The sequence below is a fragment of the Marmota monax genome, unplaced genomic scaffold (genome assembly GCF_021218885.2).
Source record: "Marmota monax isolate L192 unplaced genomic scaffold, Marmota_monax_Labrador192_F-V1.1 WCK01_AAM20220418_F8-fsc00001, whole genome shotgun sequence".
Classification (NCBI taxonomy): domain Eukaryota; kingdom Metazoa; phylum Chordata; class Mammalia; order Rodentia; family Sciuridae; genus Marmota; species Marmota monax.
In genome coordinates, this window is record NW_026693777.1 from 44,093,201 (window position 1) to 44,116,997 (window position 23,797).

The window sequence follows — 23,797 nt, forward strand, 5'->3', positions numbered from 1 at the left end:
TGCACCCTGAACTACACTGCCCAATGCCAGGAAAGATTTGTGAGTAAAGCATATAGGGATTGCCAAGCACCGTTTGTAAATTCACAGAGCAAAACACAACTAACTACCCAGTTGTCTAGAACTGGGGGGAGAAACTGAGTTCTAAGCACATCTGGGGTGGCCCCCATTTCTTCTCATTTCCTCCTTTCTATCAAGCAGCCCTGGTGATGCTAAACATATTGCACCTACATGAAACTATTTTACACAAACTGTTCCCATGGGGAGGCTGATGTTTCTCCAAAACCACAAGCTCACACTCAGTATCAATTTTTCCAAAACATAAACCCTTAGATTTTGGTGTGTGGCTGACACAGGGATTCAAAATTTACATACTGTTCACTCCCTGAGTATAAAGCAACGGCATTTTAACAGCTCCCAGGCTTCCTGACAACAGCAGAGGCTAAATGTGCGAGCCAGAGAGAAAAAGTGCAATGAGCTGATGTCACCACACGGACGCATAAGGGAGCCAGGCCAGGGGCCTAGACAACTGCCAAGGGGAGGAGAAGGAGGAGAGCGAGCCCTTGGGGGCACATGAGAGGGACCGCTGAAGTTGTGTGTGCAAAGCTGGATCCTACTCCATGAAAGAGCACGGGTGGGGTTGGGCAGGAGAGCACAGAGCACCAATGAGCACTCAGTCCCCAAGGCTGCCACAGCTGCACTGTAAAGCTAGAACCATAAAGTACTCTACCACTGAGCCACATCTCCAGCCCACAGATGTATTCTCAAAAACCATTTAGCCAGGTATGGTGGTGCTACATGCCTAGAGTCCCAGAGACCTGGGAAGCCTAGGCAGAGGATCACAAGCTTGAGTCCAGCCTGGACAACTTAGTGAGATCTTGTCTTAAAATAGGAAAAATTTAGAGGACTGAGAGTATAGTTCAGTGGCCGAATGCTTTCCTTGCATGTGCCAAGCCCAGGGTTAGATCCCTAGTACCACAAAAGAAAAAGCAAACAAATAAAAATCCACATTTTATTGTAATCGGAAAGTGATTGATGCTTCTCTATCAATCATGTTTTACTCTCTGCATTCAGAAAGGAAGGTAGGAAGCAAGCTCACTTGTATCCATCACAGTCAGTGCAGGCGAGGCCTGTGCCTTTCTGCTGGAATGTTTCCAAACACAGATTTGCTGTTCCAGGATGGATTTCCTACTCCTTCCTGAATGATTAACACAAAGTGCATCTGTGCCTGGCCTTCTCCACATGAAATATGTGGACATGTGCTGGTCAGAACCACAGCTGACCTGATGAGCTTTGTTTTCAAAAGTCAAAGAAGGGAAGGGAAGAACCAAGATTCTTTGCTGGGTCCCCATTCCATGTCACCTCCAAATCTAGGGAAGGTCGGGGTAGCAGAAAGAAGTGGTTGACACTCTAATGGCACAGGCTGTAAGGTTTTGGGCATGTTGCCAGGAGTCCTGACTCACAGTAAAGTGAGAGGCGAGAGAATAGATTACTTAAAATTGCTTCTCAATGCTAAAATTCCAAGTCAATGATTAATTTTTTTTTTCCACAGATGAGGGTCTTTTTTTTTTTTTTTTTTGTGGTGCTGGGGATTAAACCCAGGGTCTTGTGCATGTGAAGCAAGCACTCTACCAACTGAGCTATATCCCCAGCCCCATAGATTTATGAGATTTTATAAATACCAAATAATACCAAATAATCATATTAGATACTATAATAATCAAATTTGGATCAAATTAGCCCTGAGGAGAATCAAACTTTTTAAAATGTAGTTCAGCTGAGGAAAGAGACAACTTTGTATAAAGAAAAAATGGCTTTAGAAGAGACATAACATAATGGGGCTTCTCCAACTAGAGGGCAGAAAGACTGGCTGGAAAGGAGAGTTCAGTGATCAGTTTTTCAAGAATTCAACTTGTAAAAGAACCTTAACACTGACTGAATTTTTAATGAAACAGTGATCTCTGTGGCGTTTGTAAAAACAATAAACTAGCAGCAGCATTTACTGACCTCTTACCATGTGTCAGGTCTGTACTAAGCATTTCCTCTGCACATGAACTCAATCTTTCCACAATTCAAGGGGCCTTTGGGCTGGGAGCTGTCATCTTATAAAGAAGACTGGGGCCCAGAGAGTCCACATGCTGTAACTTGCCAAATCCCATGGCCAATAAGAGACAGAACTGGGATACTGTTAGCCTGGCAATTCTGCCTGTGGAGTCCAGGGTCTTAGCTATATGGCTACTAATACCTCATGCTTTTGAGGTAATAGTAGGGGAAAATGTCAGGTCCTCATCCCTGATACTTCTGGGACTGACCGAAACACACTGGTGTCACCAGGACCTGTGTGCTCAGTATGCTGCTGGCTGGGTCCATTCCTTCTAACCTGCCTCCTCATGCTTTTGAATCATGATTTTTGTGTCCCTTTAGCACACACAGGGAAATATCTTGAAACATGAGTGACATGCCACAGTCCTGAAGCTCTTCTCCCAGGGGCTACCTTGTGGAGCTTGCTCTCTACCTGTTCGTATGGAGGGTAGGGGCAGTGAACAGAAGGCAGATGTGTGCTTTTACCAATTTCCCTCGTGTAGGTCTCTAAACCTCTCTGAGCAACTATTACAAGGTTATTATAACTATTATAACTTAGCTATTAGGCTGAAATAAATTTAAACTTACAGTGGTGAGAGTATAGAACTGTTTCAAAGCATTTCCTTTGACCCCAGCCCATTTTATTCACATGGGTAAAACCAGAGAAATTACACGCCCATACTAAGTAGGAGAATAAATAGGACACAGTCTATAAAAAAGACTTTAACAATTAAATTGTAATAATTATTACATGGTCCTGCCACAATGGCTGACCTAACCTTCTAGTGCCCAGGAATAACTGAAGTCCACATCTAAACTATATAAAAGCCCCTGGTTGCCCTTTGACTAAATCTTATGAAATTATCACTTTGAAAGGTAAAATATGGTTGAAGACTGGTGATTTCACATGGTTCAACCTAAACAGTTACTTTTATAAATCCTTTCTTGATGGCCAGTGGTGAAAACTGGGTGCAATGCACCAGTCTGGAGGATCTGTCTGAGCCCAGGGAGTACAGCTAGTTTTCTGGAATGCTGGACCCGTATAGGCAGCTGCCAAACAAGAACAATGATCTGGAAGTCACTTCAAGTCCCAAGGTTAAAAATTAACAGGAAAAGCTTCGGCAGTTTATTGTGGTTATTATGACAAATGTACTACAACACATAAACAAAACATAAAACAGTTATCCTTTCAGATTTAAATAAAATTTTTTTTTTTCTGCTGTGTACAGAGTGATTCTTGGCAAAAGCCTGTTTTCCTTAATTTTTGCAGCTAAATTAGGTGGAGAAGTCAGTGTGTGTGTCTTCCCCAATGTTGTGGACATATGGCAAGTCATTTAAAAAAAAATTTCCCAATGGGCCAGGCACAGCGGTGCACACTTGTAATCCCAGTGGCTCAGGAGGCTGAGGCAGGAGGATCGAGAGTTCAAAGCCAGCCTCAGCAATTTAGCAAGGCCCTAAGCAACTCAGTGAAACCCTGTCTCTAAATAAAATACATATAAGAGTTGGGAATGTGGCTCAGCAGTTAAACACTTTGGAGTTCAATCTCTAGTACTCCCCCCCCCACCACCAAAAAAAAAATTCCCAATGGTAAATAAGTGATTAATAAGTGACTAAATATCTAAAACTCAAATAATAATATTGAACGAACCCTCATTTATTTACATAGAGGTAACAAATGGAGTACAAGTCCAAAACCATACCTGTGTGTTCTATGATGGGCAAATTATCACACAAACCTAAGACAGTGGTTTTCACCATCACCATGAACCATCATCAGGTCTGCCTAAAATGACAGTGCACTGGAGGGACAGTTTAGACTCCTTCAATTCAAAAGGAAGTTTCAAAAATTTAAATCCTAGGGCAAGCGATTAAAGTTATTTTTTAAAAATGGAATTTCTTTTGTGAGAGACTACAATTAAAAAAAATACCAGATTTTAAGACTAAACACAATGTTTCTTAACTATCTGGATTAAAAAGTATTTCTAATTTTTAGAAAAGTAGACTGTGGAAAAAACAACATGCAATTCAGAAGCAGACTGCATGGGAAAATGTTGGTCCTCATCCCTGATACTTCTGGAACTGACTGAAATGCACTGGGGTCACCAGGGGCTGTGTGCTCAGCAAGAAGCTGGCTGGGTCCATTCCTCCTGGAGTGACCTGCCTCCTGATACACTGTAAAATGTCAATAACCCACTGCAATGGTGCCACTCCAAAAAAGGTGGACCATGGGACTCCTCTCTCAAGGGAAGCAATGGTGAAGTTGTTTTTTTTTTTTTTTTAAGGAAAAAAAAATCTTTTTTCAGAGATGAAATGATTTAGATTATCAGGTGTGACTTTCACACCTGATAATCTAAATCATTTCATCTCTGAAAATTCTTGCATTGTCTCATAATGAGCTTTTGGGAGACAGTCCTTGGCTAAACTAAAATAATAGGCCTTGATTTACACATCTACCAAACATAGTGAAGTTTCAGAACTCCTTTTGTTGTAGACTCAACTCCTCCTTTTATCGTTCAAGTGTGAACAATTCTATAATTTGCACCTGTCTTTTCAGGAATTCATCTTCATTTCTCAGAAATGCACCACAGACCTCTGCTAGCCTCTTCAAAAATCAGCCAGGCTCCACTGGATTTGCTTAATGCTGGGTGGTGGTGTTCCAAGCATCACCTGGTTCTATCTTGTGAAATACTTGACTCTTCTACTGTTCCCAGAAGGATGCTGAAAAACCAGCCTCTACCTCAGAGCAAAGCCTGTCCAAGGAAGGGACATCACCTTTGTCCTTGGAAAGACCCACAGAGCACTCCAAGGCACATTCCCACCCTGCTAAGTTGTTTATCTACAAATAACAGGAGAGATCTGCTGCACCAGGTGTCCCTGACTCAGTCAGGCTAGGTGGGGATCCATAGCAGCCCCCTAGAAGCCACCAATCAGCATGAGACAGGGAAATACCTGGGATGCCAGATGACCCTCCCAGTAGTTTATGGTGGTTGATAACTTTGGGAAACCATTTAGTTCAGCACGTACACCCCTCTTGGCTTAAACCAATCAGTTCAAATAAATCCCCCTCTTGTAGTAACCAATCACCCCTACCCAATTTGTTCCCGCCAGTGAATGTGCTAATCATGTTTTAGAGTTGTTATTCGATTTTCCCGCGGTGTGTGATGATTTGCTAAGAGATGCTATGATGTATGTGAAGTCCCTGCCTTCCCCAAAGAGTGTATAAAACTGCTGCAAACCCTGGGCTCAGGGCCTCTCAGTGTCACCAGTTGCTATGTGTGCGTGCGGAGGACCGAGCTAGCTCGCAATAAACACCTCTTTGCTGTTTACATTGATCTTGGTCTCTGGTAGTCTTTTAGGGGTCCCGAATTCGAGCATAACAAAGCTACAGTCATGTAAGTGTGATTGAGCGTCCTGTGCCAACTGGCACTCTTTCTTAAATAAGAGCTTTTGTGAAGCAGTAATGTCACGCAGATACCGTCACTGCTTGATCAGGCTGTCTGCTTTAACATGTGCTGTGAATTTCCATGAGGCACGTCCCTTACACATAAGCCTTTGTCAGTGCTTAGCTAGGCACAGGGTGGTAAACAGGAAGGGGAAACCTGAATTCTAGTCCTGATTCTGCCTGTTTTTGATAGCCTCTTCTTGAATAAACCATTTTTTTTTCTGCTTCTAGTTTTCTTACCTATGAATTGGACATTGTGTTGTCTATCAACCCCTCAAGCATTATGTAGATGAAACTATGTGAACTACACCTTGGGGAACAATCATTATCATCTCTACTATCTCTGCTGGAAGGCAATTTTGGGGATAGCCCTGAAGTTAAACAGGGGCAGTAGGCAAGGACTCAATCCTAATGCCATTCCATTGGGCAGCTCAGTATTATCTATGGAGAGATTCTCTGGACAGATGGCCTGGGATCCAGTCCCAACACTGCTACTTATTGGGGAGTGACCCAATGGAAATTAAATTAACTCCTCTATGCCTCAATTCCTCTTCTGTATCTTGGGTATAATGGTAGAAGCCATGCCAAAGGATTTTTATGAGAATTTAAAGCCAAAACACCTCAGCTTTCTGTGTTTAATATACAAGTAAAGTTTGGAACAGTACCTGACACATGGTAAATATCATATAATTATTTCCTCTTATTTTGCATATTATTCTAAACTCAATTAATAGTTGATTATATAATGCATGAATTATTTCCAGCAAGTTTTAAATTCTGAGATAACATTGCCATTCAAAATCCTTCCTGAATACTTCCATACTTATCTGCTGTGTGTTTGAGATTTGAAAAACACACAGTTTTTATTAGGAAAGTAAATCATTTGCCCAAGTCAGACAGGCCAATAACTACTTTTCCTGCTTTTGCCTTTGTGAATACATAAAATGAGAATTTGAAAAAAGTGGCAGCTTATTTCTTTTTTAAACCTTTGCCAGGCAAAAAAGTACAAGACAAAGGGCCTTGGTAATGAAACCTTAATATTCCAGAGCAGTCTTTCAGGGGGATGGATACTGTGCCTTGTACTTTCCGGAGCCACCGGAACCTCCCAGGGCCAGTCCTGGGACAGGAAGTCTGAGCTGTTGCCTGCCCCCTGTGCAGTGTTCAGGGATGCCCTGATGGGGGTGCTTCCTGTACTACTTCCCCTCAATGCTATTGCACACAACCCAGGAGATTCATGGAGTTGATACTCTGAGGCTCTCCCGCCTTGGGCTCAGCCTCTGCTTCTCTCACAAGAAGAAGCTGCCACATAGTTGCTCTGGAGTTAAAGGGTAAGCTCCTCTTGGAGAAGAGAATCCTGAGTGGCAGCGGGGAAGTCATCTGGACAGTGTTCTGCAAGTCACTGTTAGTAATAAGATGGAACTTCTCCATGACTCCATCCACGTCATCGTAGGCTCCTGCTCATCCCACTGCCAAGTTCCCTTGCTGCTGCTTGGAAGTTTTCTTTGATTTGCAACAGAGAGCATCTAGATGCCTAGAGTGCATCTGTTTTCTGTGAAAACTTTTTCACAGAAGGCACCTGTGGAGGCTGCCATGGCCGCACTCAGCAGCGCTGCTGCATAGTGTTAGGCACATGTTTATTCCAGCATCCATGTGAATGGTGCCCCCTGGAGTTGTGCAAGGAGGCACCTCAGCCTTTGGGAGGGCAGCAGTCAGCAGGGAGGATCCGATCCTATTTTTAGAAATATCTAGAAAGGAGAAGTGCAGCTCAAGCTGCTGTCTGTCAGTCTGTCAGAGCCAATCCTACTTCCTCTCCCGAAACAGGCTAGAACTGCTCTTCCAGCTTTCCTCTTCCTATGACTGACGTGTTCCCTCAATCTCTAACGTGTTCCCCCAATCTCTAAAGCTAGACATGCAAAAGAAAAAAATGGAGAGGCAGGTGGAGGCTGATAAGGAAGAAGAAAAGGGGTTTTAAAAACAAAGAAAGTATGGACATTTTAATAATATCAATTCTTTCCACCCATGAACCTGATTTCTTGGATAGGACCCCAAAAGCACAGGAAACAAAAGCAAAAACTGATAAGCAGGATTACTTCAAACTAAAAGCATCTGTACAGCAAAGGAAACAATCAAACCAAGTGAAGAGACAACCTACAGAATGTGAAAAACTATTTGCCAGCTATTCATCTGACAGAGGTTCAATACCCAGAATATACAAAGAACTCTAAAAACTTAACAGCTGGTGGCACACGTCTGTAATCCCAGGAACTAAGGAGGCTGAAGCAGGAGAATCTCAAGTTCAAAGCCAGCTTTAGTGAGGCCCTAAGCAACTTAGGGAGACCCTGTCTCAAAAATTAAAAAGAATTGGCAATGTGACTTAGAGGTTAAGATTTCCTGGATTAAATCCCTAGTACCAAAACAAAACAAAAGACATGCACACACAAAACCCAAACAAAAACTTAACAACAAAAAAACAAGTAATCCGGTTAAAAAATTTTATGGTCTGAATAGACATTTCTCAAAAGAAGAAACACAAATGGCCAATAACTGTGTGAAAAAATGCTCAACATTATTAGCCAATAAGGTAATAAGAATCAAAACAATGAGAACCATCTCACTCCAGTTAGGTGACTATTACCCAGAACAAAGAACAAACAAGCAAACAAACAACAATAACCACCAAATGCTGGCAAGGATGTGGGAGAAAAAGGAACTGTTATACACTGCTGGTGGGAAGGTAAACTGATACAGCCATTATGGAATACCATATGGAAGTTTCTAAAAAAACTAAAAGTAGATCTACCATATGTTCCAGCTACATCACTCCTGGGTACAGATTCAAACAAAGGAAATGAAGTCAGCATACAACAAGAGATCCTGAATGCCCATGTTTATTGCAGCACTCTTCACAATAGCTAATATATGGAATCAGTTCAGCTGCCTATCAAAAAAGTATACATATATGTTTATATACACACACATATATGTGTATTATTTTGTCATAAAGAAGAATAAAATTCTGTCATGTGCAGCAAAATGGACGGAACGGAAGACATCATGTTAACCAAAATAAACCAGACACAGAAAGACAAGTATCTCAAGTTTTCTCTTATATATGAAAACTAAATAAAAACAAAATCAGAAACAGTCAGTGGGGGGCACAAAAAAAAAAGAAAGGCAGGCTAGGAGTAGCAAACAGGTAGGGAAAGTCATAACAGCAGAATGTGTGCTAAGGCAGAGCTGCAGATGAGGCTGGGTCGCTCTCCCTACACAGTGCCAACACCCACTGACTTCACTGGGAACTCTGCTGAAAGATTATGGGGATGGTACAAATAAAACACATCTCTAATTAAGATGGAACTAATCCCACAACTTTTTTTAAAAATATTTTTTTTAGTTGTAGATGGACACAATATTTTATTTTTATGTGGTGCTGAGGATGGAATTCAGTGCTTTCCACATGTGAGGGGAGCACTCATACCACTGAGCTACAACCTCACAAAGTTGTGCCCTAATCCCACAACTTTGTATCTATAAAATAATAAACTTATTGTTTTTTGATTTTACTCTATTTCCCCTGCCCTCCATAGAACAAGGAAGCAGCTCAAAGTACCATAACCAAAACAAAAGGAATAGCCAGGGAGGTGAGGTGACCTATCCTGAGTCAGCAGACTAAATCCAGACGTCAGAAGAAACTTAGGTGTCCACTGGGATAAGACCCCTGACTGCAGGAAGCCAGGGCACTTCGTGGCATTCAGCCACCACTTAACATGACTAGAGACAGGGCAACCTGATCCATTTCAATTTATTAGAAATTGTTCTGTGAAGTCTTATAAATGTCCAGTCTTGGGACTTAGCTCTGGTCAATGAAGCCACCCAGAACAGGAATAAATATTGATGTCCTCTGGTAGACTAACAGATATTTGAACACAACTAGCATATTCTCTATGACTTTTCTCTTCTAGAAACTGTTGTTCTATTTTTGAATCTTTACATGCAATTGGCAATAAAAAAAGTTTAAATATCTTGACCAAAAATGACAGTTTGCTGGTCCTTACCGATTCAGGAAGGCATTTCCAAAGCGACTAAGCTTCCGAAATGGCTTTTTGGGGTCCACGACTAATGCATTCCCAGGGGTACTGCCCTCAGTCTCCCCATACATCACAGCGATGAAGGAATCGGTGGTGGGCTCTGGACCAATCCTCATGCCTGGGAAATCCTGCTCCAGTAGGTATCTGGGAAAAGGGAAAGGAAAAGAAAGCAGAGCAGTTGTCACAAAATGAGAGGTCAGAAAGCTGCCTGGGGTTACCAATGTTTTACATATTCATTTGAAAATATTAACTTCAAGAAAAGGAGACAAATCGGCCCTTAAAGCTTGAAATTTTTTTGAAGTATTTTTTTCCACCATTATGAGGAACCTGGTGAAAGAGTCAGACTTCTTGTGGACTTAATTAGGCCTTCTGAAGGTGTTCCTGCTCAGCACGGCAATTCTTGTTTGTGATTCCACTGATGCAGCAGAAGCCACCAAGAGAAGTGCCTGCCCCATGGCTCCTGTGCTCAGGCTCCTGCTCAGGCTCACTTCAACTGAGCTGCAAGCAGGCACAGCTTCTCTGTGGTCCCCAGGCATCCTGTGCCTGCAGTCATCATGGTGCTCACCATGTTACTGCACTCGTCTGTCTGTGGGCTCCACAAGGCATTTGGGAATGGGGCTCATGGTACAGTGCTTGTCTGGTATATTTGAGATCCTGTGTTTGATCCCCAGCACCACAAAACAATGAAAATAAATAAAGGGGACAGAGTCCTGTCCCAGCCCAGCCAGAGAGATGGATGATCATTCACCTAGGGAAGGAAGGGTTCAAGGAAGAAAACCTGCATGACTTTCTGCAGCTCCCCACTGAAACAAACAATTTGGTTCTAAACTATTTGTTTTTAAAAGTCTTGATTGGTCCAGGGATAGAAGGAAAGAACCAAATATCAAATATCAAACACAATTTTACCATCTTTATAAGAATGAGAAATGAAGCTACCCTTTAAACTGTTTTCTATGTAAAGAAAATAGAAATTGATTAGCAATCTTAGTAGGCAATAAACCTTTAATTGGTGTGATGCTAGTTTTAACTTTGCCCAAAGTATCTACATTTCTGTGAAGTTGTGGAGCCCTAGAATAGATACATCATTTCAAAGTGTTCCCTAAATCAAGAGTAATTATGGAAAAAAGTCACCTGGTGTTTACTAAGAAGGCACAAAGCCTTCTCTTTGCACTATGACTTAGTCTTTACAACATTCTCAGGTGGGTGATAACACTATCCTCATTTTGAAGGTGGGAACATTGAGGCATCAGAGGCTAAGTAACTTGCCTAAGTTCACACAAGAAATGTTTGAGAGGAAATTGAATGCAGGCAGTTTGACTTCTGAATTTGAGCTCTCTTTTTTGTTTTTGCTTTGTTTTGAGAAGGATCTTGCTATGTTGCCCAGGCTGGCCTTAAACTCCTGGTCTTAGGTAATCCTCCCAACTTGGTCTCCTGAGTAGGTAGGACTACAGGATTATGCCACTGTGCCCAGTTCTCCAGATGGGTTTAAACTTGGCCTTGAGTGAGTGGCTTGCTCAGAGATGAGCACAAGGGACATTCAAGACCCTCACCCAGGGTATGCCACTGAGTATAAGGCTTCCTCTATTTTCTCTAATTAAGGGAAAAGGGCTCTCCAAACTGTCCCCCCTTGCAGTTCTCTGGCCTCCGTGATGATGCAGGCCAGTTCTCCCCATCCTCTCTAGAGAGAAGTTGGATTAAGAATGTGCTATTGTTTCAAAGCATGTTCATATAAAATTTAATACTGTTTTTCAAAACTCTTTCAATGAAAACCTTAGTGCATCTAAGATCCCAATAAATATCCTCAGGAGCAGAAATGTCCTCATTGATAAATTCTTTAAAAATTACACACAAATCGTAGGAGCATTGGTACAAGTGACTGGGAGAATGTCTCGCAGTCTGTGAAACTGCAGCATTCAAAGTGTCTCCAGAGCATGTGGATTTCAAATGCCCAGATGAATATGGAATTCAGGCTCACAGCCATTCTGGGATCTCAAGTCTGAAGTCATTTGGCAGTAAAGCTAGAATTCAAAATCTCATTGCATACCCTGCAATGTCCAGTTTAAATTCTATGCCCTGTGGCTGGGATGAGGGTAGGCCCTGAGGCCCTAGGAAGAAACTGAGGAAGGGAGCCAGTGCTGAGCTCCCTGAGGCACCCAGTTCCCAACTCACAAAAGGGTCATGTCCAAGGGTTGGTTTGACACCTAATAGGCCCAGTTCCATAGGCTCAGTGTTAACAGCAGAAGGTGGCTGGACCAGCCAGCCTACAAAAGATCACACATACAGTAAAACAGACAACCAGACAAGAGGTGTACCATCAGCTTCTGGGATAAGGACACAGGGTTGAGTCTCACCCTGAGTGACTTGCTGCCATACGGCTCCTCCTCTGCACCTTCCCCAGATATGGGCAGGAGGAAGTCCTTCAGGTTCCAGACCCGGGAAAGAAAAATGGGCCTTGGGCAGGAATGAGAGGGCATGTGCATGGTGTAGTAAGCAGTGGGTCCCCAGTTGGACAACTCATGTGTAAAGTGTATTTAAGTTGATGACCACTGTGGAGAAGTTACTGAATTATCTTCTGAAGTTTCACTTATATAAGAGCACAGCAAATTCTATTAATTTTGAATAACAAGAGTTTCAGGGGAAAAACCTCAATTATAAAATTATTTAAAGAAGAGCAGGTGTTTCCTACTTTCAAGTTTATGCGACAATAAAAGCTAGAGTTTCCTAAGTAGCTAGCCTGCCAGACAACTTTAATGTCAACTTATTTTTAAAGCAAGCTGCAAATATGAAACAATGCGAAGTACAAGGGGCCCCCTCAACGGTGACCTTGGCGAATTATTCAGTCTCTGGGTCCCAGATACAGAGGAAGAACTAGAACCAGGAGGAATCACTGCACTATAAAACTTGCTTAGGTTATTAATTTGTTTAGTGATACTTTCTCCCAAAAGTAATAAAAAGTCAAAATTCACTGTTCAATTTCATTATCAAAATAATACAAATTAAAGACATAGAATATTAACATTTTTTTTAAAAAACATAATACTGAATGCCAGTGAGGGTCTTATGAAATACACATCCTTAGCTATGTTGGTGAACAGTTGGTATGATCTTACTGCAAAGGAATTTGCAGGATAAGGAGTATTTACATCAGGGAGCCCTTATGAGCTTGTTGTCTGTCACCTACTATGGGGGTGAGTTGTGGGCCTATTTTCTCTTTTCCCATGGATTGTCACTTTCTGCAGGGCACAGCCTACAGATTCAGAACTTTAGACCTCAGTCTTTGGAGTCATTTTATCTAACCCCTTATCTTTACAGGGAAAGAGAGTATGGATTAGTGCAGGAAAGTGACTTATTGTTGGTCAGACTCAGTGGCCACAGGAGCCGGAACCCCTTCCTTCTGGCCCAAGGCTTTTGCTCTTGCGTCAGGCTCAGCCCCATGACCTTGAGACCCTCCTAGGTCCCCAGCTCACTGGCACCCTCAGTAGGACCTGTCAGACACATGAGTTAATATAACTCTAAGCTGACTGCTCTGAAGTGTTCACTGACATGCAGACATGCCACACTGCTGGGCAGGCAGGCACATGTCAAAGCAGCAAGGAAACTAAAAACAACCAAGATAATGACGTGGAAAAAGTGACATTGAAGTGATGAAGTTCAAAATAGCAACCTGGAAGGGAAGGGTCGGAGGGGATCCTGAGGTATGATGGACCCTAGAGGATTAGCCTTGCAGCCACATGGACCAGGCTGATCCACTGTTTAAACCCCTTTATGAACCCCTCAGGGACTTTCCCCAAACTAGGAGTCCCAGGGATTCTGTGGGTTATCTACAATAACAAAAGTTCAAAGAACAAGGGGCCACAGGAAAACTACAGAAAATAATCCACCATGACTCTGAGCCGAGCAGCCCACTCCACAGGCATCCTGTATGTTAGAGGCTTGATTCTTGTCCTTGGAGCCACTGTGCTCCCCTTTCCTGTGTTCTCAGGGAGGCCTGCCAACTCAAGCGGTGATTACTCTGAGGTATTTGAGCCAAGCCATTAACATAAAAAGGTACGGACATTTGGATTCCAAGCAGCTGTGCGGAAGAGGCAGGGTGGACAGGAGACCTGACCTCTCCTTGTCCCTGTCCAACAAGGTCCTCAGTCCAGCCTCATCCAAGTGGCTCCTGGGCACTTGAGCTGCCAAAGCTACACTCAAGGAGTTGCTTTGACACAAGCGTATACGTGGGTGGTATCTCTTTAATTGCTTAGGCTGGAGCAAATTCCTTAAACTTCATAGAAAGAATGTCTTTTGTGACAAAGGGAAGAAAAATCTCTCAGGACAACAAAACATCCCCAAGCACCATTTTCTTGAAGGTGGGCCTAACAATGACTAAAAAATAAGCACCATAAGAGTGACATTATTTTAGCTAAGTGCCATTTCCATGTAGCCTTAAATTGGAAATGCTTAACCTTCAACAAATACTGAAAGACAAATAAAAGAAAAAAAAAAAAAACTAACAGAATTCTATAAATGCTTCCCAAGCAATGAACATGCTCAAATAGAAGCACACACTTGTGCCAGGCACAGCTGTCGCACACCTGTAACCTCAGCTATTTGTGAGGCTCAGTCAAGAGGGTGGCAAGCTTGAAGCCAACCTCAGCAACTTATTGAGCCTGTCTCAAAAAAAAAAAAAAAAAAAAAAAAAAAAGTTGAGGGGCGTATTTAGATCAGTGGTAGCACACTTACCTAGCATGCACAGGGTCTTGAGTTCAATCCCAAGAACTGAGGTGGGGTGGGGGAGAGTGACATTATTCAATGATAGATACCCAAAATTCTGGCTGTGAACTTTGTTACCCCTGGGAATTCTTCATGCATTCTCTCTGGGTTTTGGCTATCACATTTGTGTTTGGAATAGAAAGAGATGTAGTATGATTTTTAGTAACACATGTCCCTAATATTTGAGGAGGTGGTATTGGTATGTGCTAGATTTTTTTTTTTTTTTTGTATAGGAGCTTGAACTCAAGACCTCATGCATGCTAGGCAAGCATTGCTACCACCACTCAGCTACATACTTAGCCACTGAAAAAAGTTACTTAGAGACAGGAGTCTTGTTAAATTGGTGAGACTGGCCTCAAACTCTTGATCCTCCTGCCTCAGCCTCCTAAGTAGCTGGAATTACAGACATGTACTACTGTGCCTGCCAAGTTGTGCTAAAGTCTTTACATGAATAATCTCATCTCATCCTAACTACTTTATGGGTAGTTTATTATTTTTACTCCCATTTTACAAATGAGGAACTTAAGGCTCAAACAGGTTAAGTGTTTTATTAAAAGGCAGTATTTCTTTCTAGTCCTGCATTAAATCAGAGCATGAGAGGCTGAGTCAGCCTCCAATGGCAATGTTTACAGGAACATGTTTTGTGAATCATAACAAATAGACAAACGGAAGATTTAAAAATAGGTATTCAATATGTACTCTAAAAAAATAGTACAGCATATGTATTTGAGGTATTGTTTGAGTATTAATTTAACATTATCAAATCAAAGTCCAGAGAAATGATTTGTGATGAAAAACAGGAAATATGTTTGTGCCTACAAAGGCATCGATCAACTTATTGGTATGTCTGAAATATTTTTCAAAAGAGCATGAAACTAAACCAACAGTCACCTCATTCCTTTGAGTATTACTAAGGTTTTAAACCATATAGATGTAAAGGAAGCTTAACAGGAAGGACAACTTTGAGTTCAGTGGAGAAGTGATATTCTTTTATTTTTAAATTAGGACTAAGTTTAAACATATTTATGATAAATTTTGGGAAGTTTCACATAATATATTTTTATTGATAATACTTGCTCCACTATTCCACCAGGAAAGAGATAGGAAAGAAAAGGTTAGTCCTTCCATCCTGATTTTTTTCTAAACTTAGAAATGTTTTTTTAAAAAAATAAGTTTATATATATATTTACACACACACACACACATATATATATATATATATATATATATATATTATATATATATATTATATATATATGTTTAGTTGTTGACTTTTATTAATTTATATATAGTGTGACTCAAACCCAGTGCCTCACACATGCTAGGCAACCACTTTACTACTGAGCTACAACTCCAGCCCTAAACTTGAAAATGTTTTTAAAGCACTTTCCATCATTTAATCCATCCTTGTGTTTAACACCAAGCAGCAGAACTAGGAGAAGAATCTAACACTGATTACTGAAAAAATCTTATCAAATGGTCCAGGGCATATAATATTCCCTGGTAAACAAGTACTACCTCTATCACTGCTACTTCTAGATACCATCAGACAGCACGTTATTCTATAACTGTGTTGTATAGTTTATGATACATTGCACACATTCATCTTGACATTTCATCCTCACTTTCACTGGAGCAGATAAATTTTTAATTTTTTTTTTAAATTTTTAGTTGTAGATGGACACAATACCTTTATTTTATTTATTTATGTGGTGCTGAGGATGGAATCCGGTGCTCCAGGCATGTGAGGCAAGTGCTCTACCACTGAGCCACAACCCTAGCCTGGAGCACATATCTTTATCCTTAGCTTATAGAGGAGAAAACTGCTGAGGACAAGCTTAGTAGCTCACATGAGACTACACTAGTTCAAGGTAATGACTACTTTTAGCATTTTGATATATTTCCAGTCATTTTTCTGTGAATAGGATTTTTTTCTTTATAAAACTGTAGTCATAAAGTGTCTAAACAACTTTGCATTAGTTTTTAAACATTAATATTTCCTCACAGGATTAAAAATTTGAAGCTGGCTGTGGTGATACATGCCTGTAATCCCAGCTATTCAAGAGGCAGTGTCAGGAGGATCGAAAGTTGGGGCCAGTCTCACTCACTGAGTGAGACCATGTCTCAAAATAAAATAAAAAAGGCTGGCAGTGTAGCACAGTGATAATACACTTGCCTTGTATACATGAGGCCCTGGGTTTGTTTCCCAGGATTGTAAGAACAAAACAAAACTCTGAAAACCGGAGGGAAGTATGTATCAATGTAGTTTGCCATTTCCTGTTAGGCATTTAACAGTTTTGTTTCTTGGAAGTAGGGTTGTAACTTAGTTGTAGACTACCTACTTAGCATGTGTGAAGATCTGGGTTCAATCTCAGCATTAAAAACAAATAGCTTTCCTTTCTTGCTATTATAAATAGGCTGAGATAGATATCAGTGAACAAATACATACTTTAAAATTTTAATCTTCTTTGAGGGCTGGGATTGTAATTCAGTGGTAGAGTGCTTGCCCAGCTCATGTGAAGCACTGGGTTCGATTCTCCGCACTGCATATAAATAAGTTAAAAAAAGTAAAGGTCCACTGACAACTAAAAAAATTATTTTTTCAAAATTTTAATCTTCTTTGAATTATTGAAAAACGAAGTTAGATCTTCATTTCTACTCTTAAAAATTTCCATTTAAAATTCCATGCCTTCCTTAAGTATGAAGCCTGTTTTATTTTCATTTAGTTAAATCATTGACATATTATCTTTAAGATTGCTTGCTGGTCTTTCAAACTGCTATTTTTGAAACTGCTGTGCCTTCACAGGGAATGGAAATTAGCCTTTTGAACCAAAACATTGCAATTTACTGGGTGCCGTTTTGTATTGGGTGCAGTCTTGCCTCAGCTTTGACTGGAATTCAAACTATTTAAATGGGAACTACATGGAGTACACTACTATCTAACCTGCTGCCACTACCTATACCCCTCCTTCATGACTTTCAGAGGAGGGTGAGGAAAGGGAGAGGAAGTCTGTTGAAATCAAATCAATTTCTTAGAGTCCTGTATCACCCCAGTCTTTCATTTGCTCACACAATGAATATTCATATCTTTGATAACTTATAATTTATGAATCTAACAACAGACTTTAGGTTGCAAATTCTTATCTGCAATATCCACAGGTCTCCATGGTAGAAGGGCTTATATATCACAGCATTTTCCAAAATTACTTGACTATGGAATCCTTTTTAGCCCTCTAAACACTTATTAATTATCCCCATGATTGTGTGCTACAGGACACAGATGAAAAGAAAAGGTAAAAATGGCATTCAGCAAAACTCATTAACCATTCTAGTTTTTCAAATAAAATCATTTTTCAAATTAATAAGAGAGATAATTTCTTAATGTGATTAATTTATAAAATATTAAATCAATACTTCAGAGGATATCTTAATGTGAAATAAGAAAGCTAACCAGAGAAACTTGGTACACCCACTTCTCAGTATGATAAAAGTAATCATGAATATAACTAATACAGCAGATACCTAGAAGACTTAGGAGAATTTACTGAAAAGGGTCTAGAGTCAAATGACCAGATACAAATAAAAATTCAAAACTCCATAGCTGCTTTATATACTCAGCCCAAGAATATAAAGGAAAAAAATCTTATTCACAAGAGCAGCTGAGTATAAAATTCCTAAGGACAACATTAAGAAGAATTATACAGGATATGTAGGAGTAAATCATCCCTTTCTAGGATATATTAAAGAGGGTCTGACTCAAAGAAGTGCTGAAGTCCTGCTTGGGAAGAGCAAATATGAAAATATAACTTAGAGATATAATATAGTTCCAATGCAAATGGATTCCTAAAGGATTTTTTTTTTGACATAACTAACAAAGTAATTTTAAAGTTCTCAAAGAATAAGAAAAAATTGTAGTACTTGGAAAATAAACGGAAATGACCTGAGAAGGGTGTGACACGACCATATGTTAAAAAGTATTTAAAAGTGACATTACTTAAGACAGTATGGTGCTGGCATGAGAATTTACAAACAAAAAGGATTCAAGATAGTGAATTAGAGAAAGGCTGCATTTCCAGGTGTTCTATGGCTCAGGATTCAAGCAGTGGGAGTACTCCCTCTCAGTGAGGTTCTGGGAATCTACAAGGACACTACAAGTTTACAGGGTAGAGATTCTGCTGCTGAACTAAACCCAGCCAAGACACAATGCACCTTACTCCACACACAAAATAACCACACTTGAACTTCAGCGATACTTCCATGCCAAGAATAGAAGAGACAAAACCTCCAAACTAACAACCAGACCACAAGGAGGAGTGGGTAGGGGGCCACTCATGGACAGTCACGCCTACAATAAAAGCAAAATTAACATAAAGGCTACAGATGCCACACCTACAAGGGGTATCAAGGTAGATCACTCCAGGGCACTTTGGCAAGAGAAGACTGTGTCCTAAAAAGGCCCACACATAAAAGTGGAAGAGAAATCCATCCCAATAGATACATAAAACCCAATACAGGAATAAAAAAATATGAAAACCGAGGTAACATAACACCTATTAAAGTTCATAATTCACCAGCAACTGACTTCAAAGATGTTGAAATGGATGAAATATCAGAAAAAGAATTCAAAGAATGATTATAAAAATGATCAATGAACCAAGGAAACACAGAAAAACAAATAAATGAAATAAGGAAGTCAGCATAGAATATGAATGAGAAATTCGATAAGGAGAAACCATGACCAGAATATATAGAACTCTGGGACAACATTTAGAGATCAAATTTAAGAATCATTGGAATTAAAGAGGCTTGTGAGATGTACACAATGGCATGAATTATTTTTCAGGGAAATAACAACAGAAAAATTTTCTAACCTTGAGAGGTGTCCCCCAAAAGCTCATGTGTGAAACAATGTAAGAAGCTTTAGAGGAAAAACAATTGGATTATAAAAGCCTTAATCACTGACTTAATCCCCTGGGATTAACTGAGTGGTAACTGAAAGCAGGTATGGTGTGGTTGAAAGAGGTGGGTCCCTGGGGGCATGGCCTTGGGATGTATATTTTGTTTCTAGCAAGTGGGGTCTCTCTTTGCTTCCTGGATCATCATGTGAGTTGCTTCCCTCTGTGACACACTCTGATATGATTTTCAGTCTTACCTCAAGCCCTAAGGAATGGAGCCTGTTGTCTGTGGATTGAGACTTCTGAAACTGTGAACCCCTCAATAAACTTTTCCTCCTAAAATAGTTCTGGTCAGATCTTTTAGTCACAGCAGTGAAAATACTGACTGAAACAAAATTAGTACTGTGAAGTGGGGTTGTTGCTGTGACAAACCTGATTGTGTGGCTCAGAAGTTTTTTGAGTTTTTTGAAATTGTGGGAGGAATTATGCTTAAGCAGTGCACACTGGAAATGCTTTAAATTGTTGTAAGCTGAGCTTACTAGCCAATTCTGGTGGGAGCTCAGAAGACCAGAATGCCAATAGGACCATGGACAGTGAAGACAGGGCTTGAGAGGGTTTAGAGGAAAAGGAGGACACTATCAGTGATTGGACTAGAGGCCATTCACATGTTCTGGCTGAGAAGCTATCTGCATTTTGCTGGTGTCCTGGGACTTTCTGCAAGGCTGATTTTAAAAGTAACAGACTTCTTAATCTGGTGGAGGAAATTTCCAGACAGCAGAGCATTCAGGTGGTGGCATGGATATTCTTGGTGACTTTTAGCCAAACTTATTGTGATAATCAAGAGCAAAAAGCAGAACAGCAAGATTTGAAAAACTTGGACTTAAAAAGGTGGGTCTAAAACTGGGGCTAAGGAAGTTGCAGTTGTTAAAAACATTTTTTTAAACTTTATTTATTTACTTATTTTTATGTGGTGCTGAGGATCGACCTTGCATGTGCCAGGTGAGCGCTGTGCCGCTGAGCCATAATCTTAGCCCCAACATTTTCACCACTAAAGAAATGCTACTTTGCCTAGAGATAATAGGAATGATGGCTTGAGGGCATCTCAGGAGCTGGTAAGATCATACCCACCTCAGGCTCAAGGGAGTAAAAGTAGAAATTCTCTTGAGAAGAGACTAGTGGGGCACTCTTCTTATGCCTCCTTATGCCAAGGAGGCATAAGAAGTTTTTTTCAGCATACTCAGCTACCAGTGTCCCTGGAGGCTTGGCTGCTGCCTGAGATGGCGGCAGACCTTGGCATCAACCAGATGGTGATGGTTCTGCAGGAATGCAGGATGCTGGAGTTGGGGGGTCATGGAGGCTTCCAGGAAGATTTCAAGGGAAGGCCTGGAAGAGTAGGCAAAGTGCAGCAGGGTTACAGTCTCTGCGGGGCTGCCCCTGAAGGGCAAAGCATGGAGATGTGAGGAGGAAGCTGAAGCTGCAGTGGAGACCCCTAAGATTAAGAAATACCAGTAAAGTGGGACATGGTTCTAGGGAACCTGCAAGGATCCAGCAGAGACAAGCCAACAGAAAAGCCACTTGGGCTACAACCAAGAAGGCCACAGGGGCAGAACTACACAAGCCTTTTGAAGAGAACATCAGGAAGCCATGTACTTAATCCTGATACTGAACGTGGAGCTACAGGACATGTTTGCCCAGCTGGATTTCAGTCTTGCTTTGGTCCCATTCCTTCTTTCTATGTCTCTAATTTTGTGAATGGAAATGTTTATTCCATATCATTACATATTGGATAGTTTTTAAAAGCTTTTGATTTTTACAGGAACTCATTATTCAAGCTTGCCCTGAGTCTCAGAGGAGACTTTGGACTTGAACTTTGGGGTAATCTTGTAACTCGAGACTATGGGGACTCTTGGAGATGGACTAAATATATTTTGCATTGTGAGATGGTCATGAACTTTTAGGGGTCAGGGGTGGAATGTTATAGTTGGATGTGAGGTATCTCCCAAAAGCTCATGTGTGAGAAATGCAAGAAGCTTTAGAGAGATATTGGATTATAAAAGCCTTAATCTGATCATTGAATTAATCCCCTGATGGGGATTAACTGAGTGGTAACTAAAGGCAGGCCGGGTGTGGCTGGAGAAGGTGGGTCCCTGGGGGCATGGCCTTGGGGTATATATTTTGTACCTGGCAAGTGGGTTCTCTCTTTGCTTCCTGATCATCTGAAACTGCGAGCCCCCAAATAAACTTTCCTCCTAAAATAGTTCTGGTCAGGTTTTTCAGTCCCAGTGGTGAAAAGCTAAAACAGGCATGAATCATTTTGCAGGGAAATAATAACAGAAAAATTTCCAAACTTTGAGAATGAGATGGACATCTAGATATAGAACACATTCAGACCCCAAACAGACAAGATCAACAAAGAACCTCTCCACAACACACAATTAAAGTGCCTAACATTCAAAATCAGGATAGAATTTTAAAAGCTGACTTCTAAGCTGGTACTACAGAAAATACCTAGATGGACAACTCATTTTAAGAGTAGCTAAGCAAATGAAAAATAGAGCCAAATTATACATTAGAAATAAGTCAAAATGGCAGGAATTAATAAAAATCTGTCTGTAATAACATTGAATGTAAACGGTTTCAACTCTCCAAATAAAAAGACCTAGACTGGCAGAAAGGATTAAAAGACAAGAATCAACTATATTTTGTTTGCAAGAGACTCACCTTATAGACTTACAGCTATAAGGAAAGTGAAAGGAGGGAATTTGATATACCATGCAAATGAATCCCCAAAACAAGCAGGAGTAAGCCATTCTCATATCTGACAGACTTCAAGCCAAAATTAATCAGAAGAGACCAAAGGAGGTAAAAGGAACAATCCAACAAAAAAAACACAATGGTAGTAAACATTTATGCCCAAATGTTGATGTACCTAATTACATAAAACTGACACTATTGGGCTGGGGTCGTGGCTCAAGCAGTAGCGTGCTTGCCTGGCATGCGTGGGGCGCTGGGTTCTATCCTCAGCACCACATAAAAATAAAATAAAGATATTGTGTCCACCGAAAAACTAAAAAAATTTTTTTAAAAAGCCGACACTACTTGAATTAAAAACTCGGATAGACAGCAGTCTATCTAATATTGTACAAAGCAGTACAATAATACTGGGTGGTTTCAAAACACCTTTCTCAACAACAGATAGATCATCCATACATAAACTTAGTAAAGACTCTTCAGACTAAAAAATATTATAAATCAAATGGACTTAATAGACATCTATCTATAGAATATTTCATCCAACAACAGCCAAATACGTTTTCTTCTCAGTTGCTCATGGAACTTTCTCTAAAACAGACCACATTTCAGGCCATGAAGCAGTTCTCAGCAAGTACAAAAAAAAAAAAAAAAAAAAAAGAAAATTTGATATAATTTCTTATCTGATCACGATGTGGTAAAATTAAATATCCACACCAAAAAAAAAAAAAAAATCTACAGAAACTAAATAAACACATGCAGATAAACAATACACTTTTGAACAATGGATGGGTAATGGAAGAAATCAGGGGAAAAATTTAAAAATTCTTAGAATCAAATGAGAATAATGATGCAACATACCCAAACATCCATGACACTATGAAGGTGGTTCTAAGAGGAAAGTTTATAGCTATGAGTGCCTACATAAGAAAATCAGAAATATCCCAAATAAACAACCTAATGATACATTTCAAGGTCCTGGAAAAACAAGAGCAAATCAAATCCAAAACCAGGAAAGGAATAATTACTATCAGAAATGAAATCAATGAAATAGAGAATAAAAAAATACAAAGGATCAATGATATGAAGAGTTGGCTCTTTGAAAAGATAAACGAACAAACAAAAATATTTGTTCATAAATTTTAAGTATACCTACATATAAAAAATCATCACAAAAAGCTAAAAGGCAAGCTTCCAGTCAGAAGAATATCTATAATAACCATGGAAAAGGATTAATCTTTGTTATTGTGAAAAATATTCAATATATCTATATTGAAAAGACCAATGAAAAGAAATGAAAGTTGGGCAAAGTTCACAGACAATTCACAAAGAAATATAGATGATTATATATATATTTTTAAGTTTAACCTCAATAAAAAAAAAACAGCAAATTATGTTAATACTTTTTAGTTTTACTGACAAATTGGTGAAATAGTGATTTTTCAAAATGGGATTTGAATTTGAAATAACTTTTCTGGAAAAGAATATATTAAGTATAAATAAATGTAAGTAAATATATTTAGGAATATATAAGCCTAAAAACTATCTTTTTGATGCAGTAATTTATGCTCAGACTATTCTAAGAAAAAAAACCTAGAAATAAAAATTTATGACTAAAACATTCATTGCAACATTATGTATAACTGCATAAAATTAGAAACAACCTAAATGCTATAGTTGTACTATAGAATATGATGCAATCATTGAAGTTACTTTTGAAGACTATTTAATGACATAAGAAAATATTCATTGTATTTTAAATGAAAAAAATCACTTAACTAGATTGT

At 39.8% G+C, this 23,797-nt stretch overlaps 1 protein-coding gene across 1 annotated transcript in view; it reads right to left on the bottom strand.

Annotated features, from left to right (window-relative positions):
- Ehd4 (EH domain containing 4) overlaps nt 1-23,797 on the bottom strand; it is an 86,831-nt gene that overhangs the window by 55,310 nt on the left and 7,724 nt on the right. Inside the window, exon 2 of the mRNA XM_046461186.2 lies at nt 9,577-9,753. Coding sequence (XP_046317142.1) covers nt 9,577-9,753 — 177 coding nt within the window. The remainder of the gene's footprint in view (nt 1-9,576; nt 9,754-23,797) is intronic.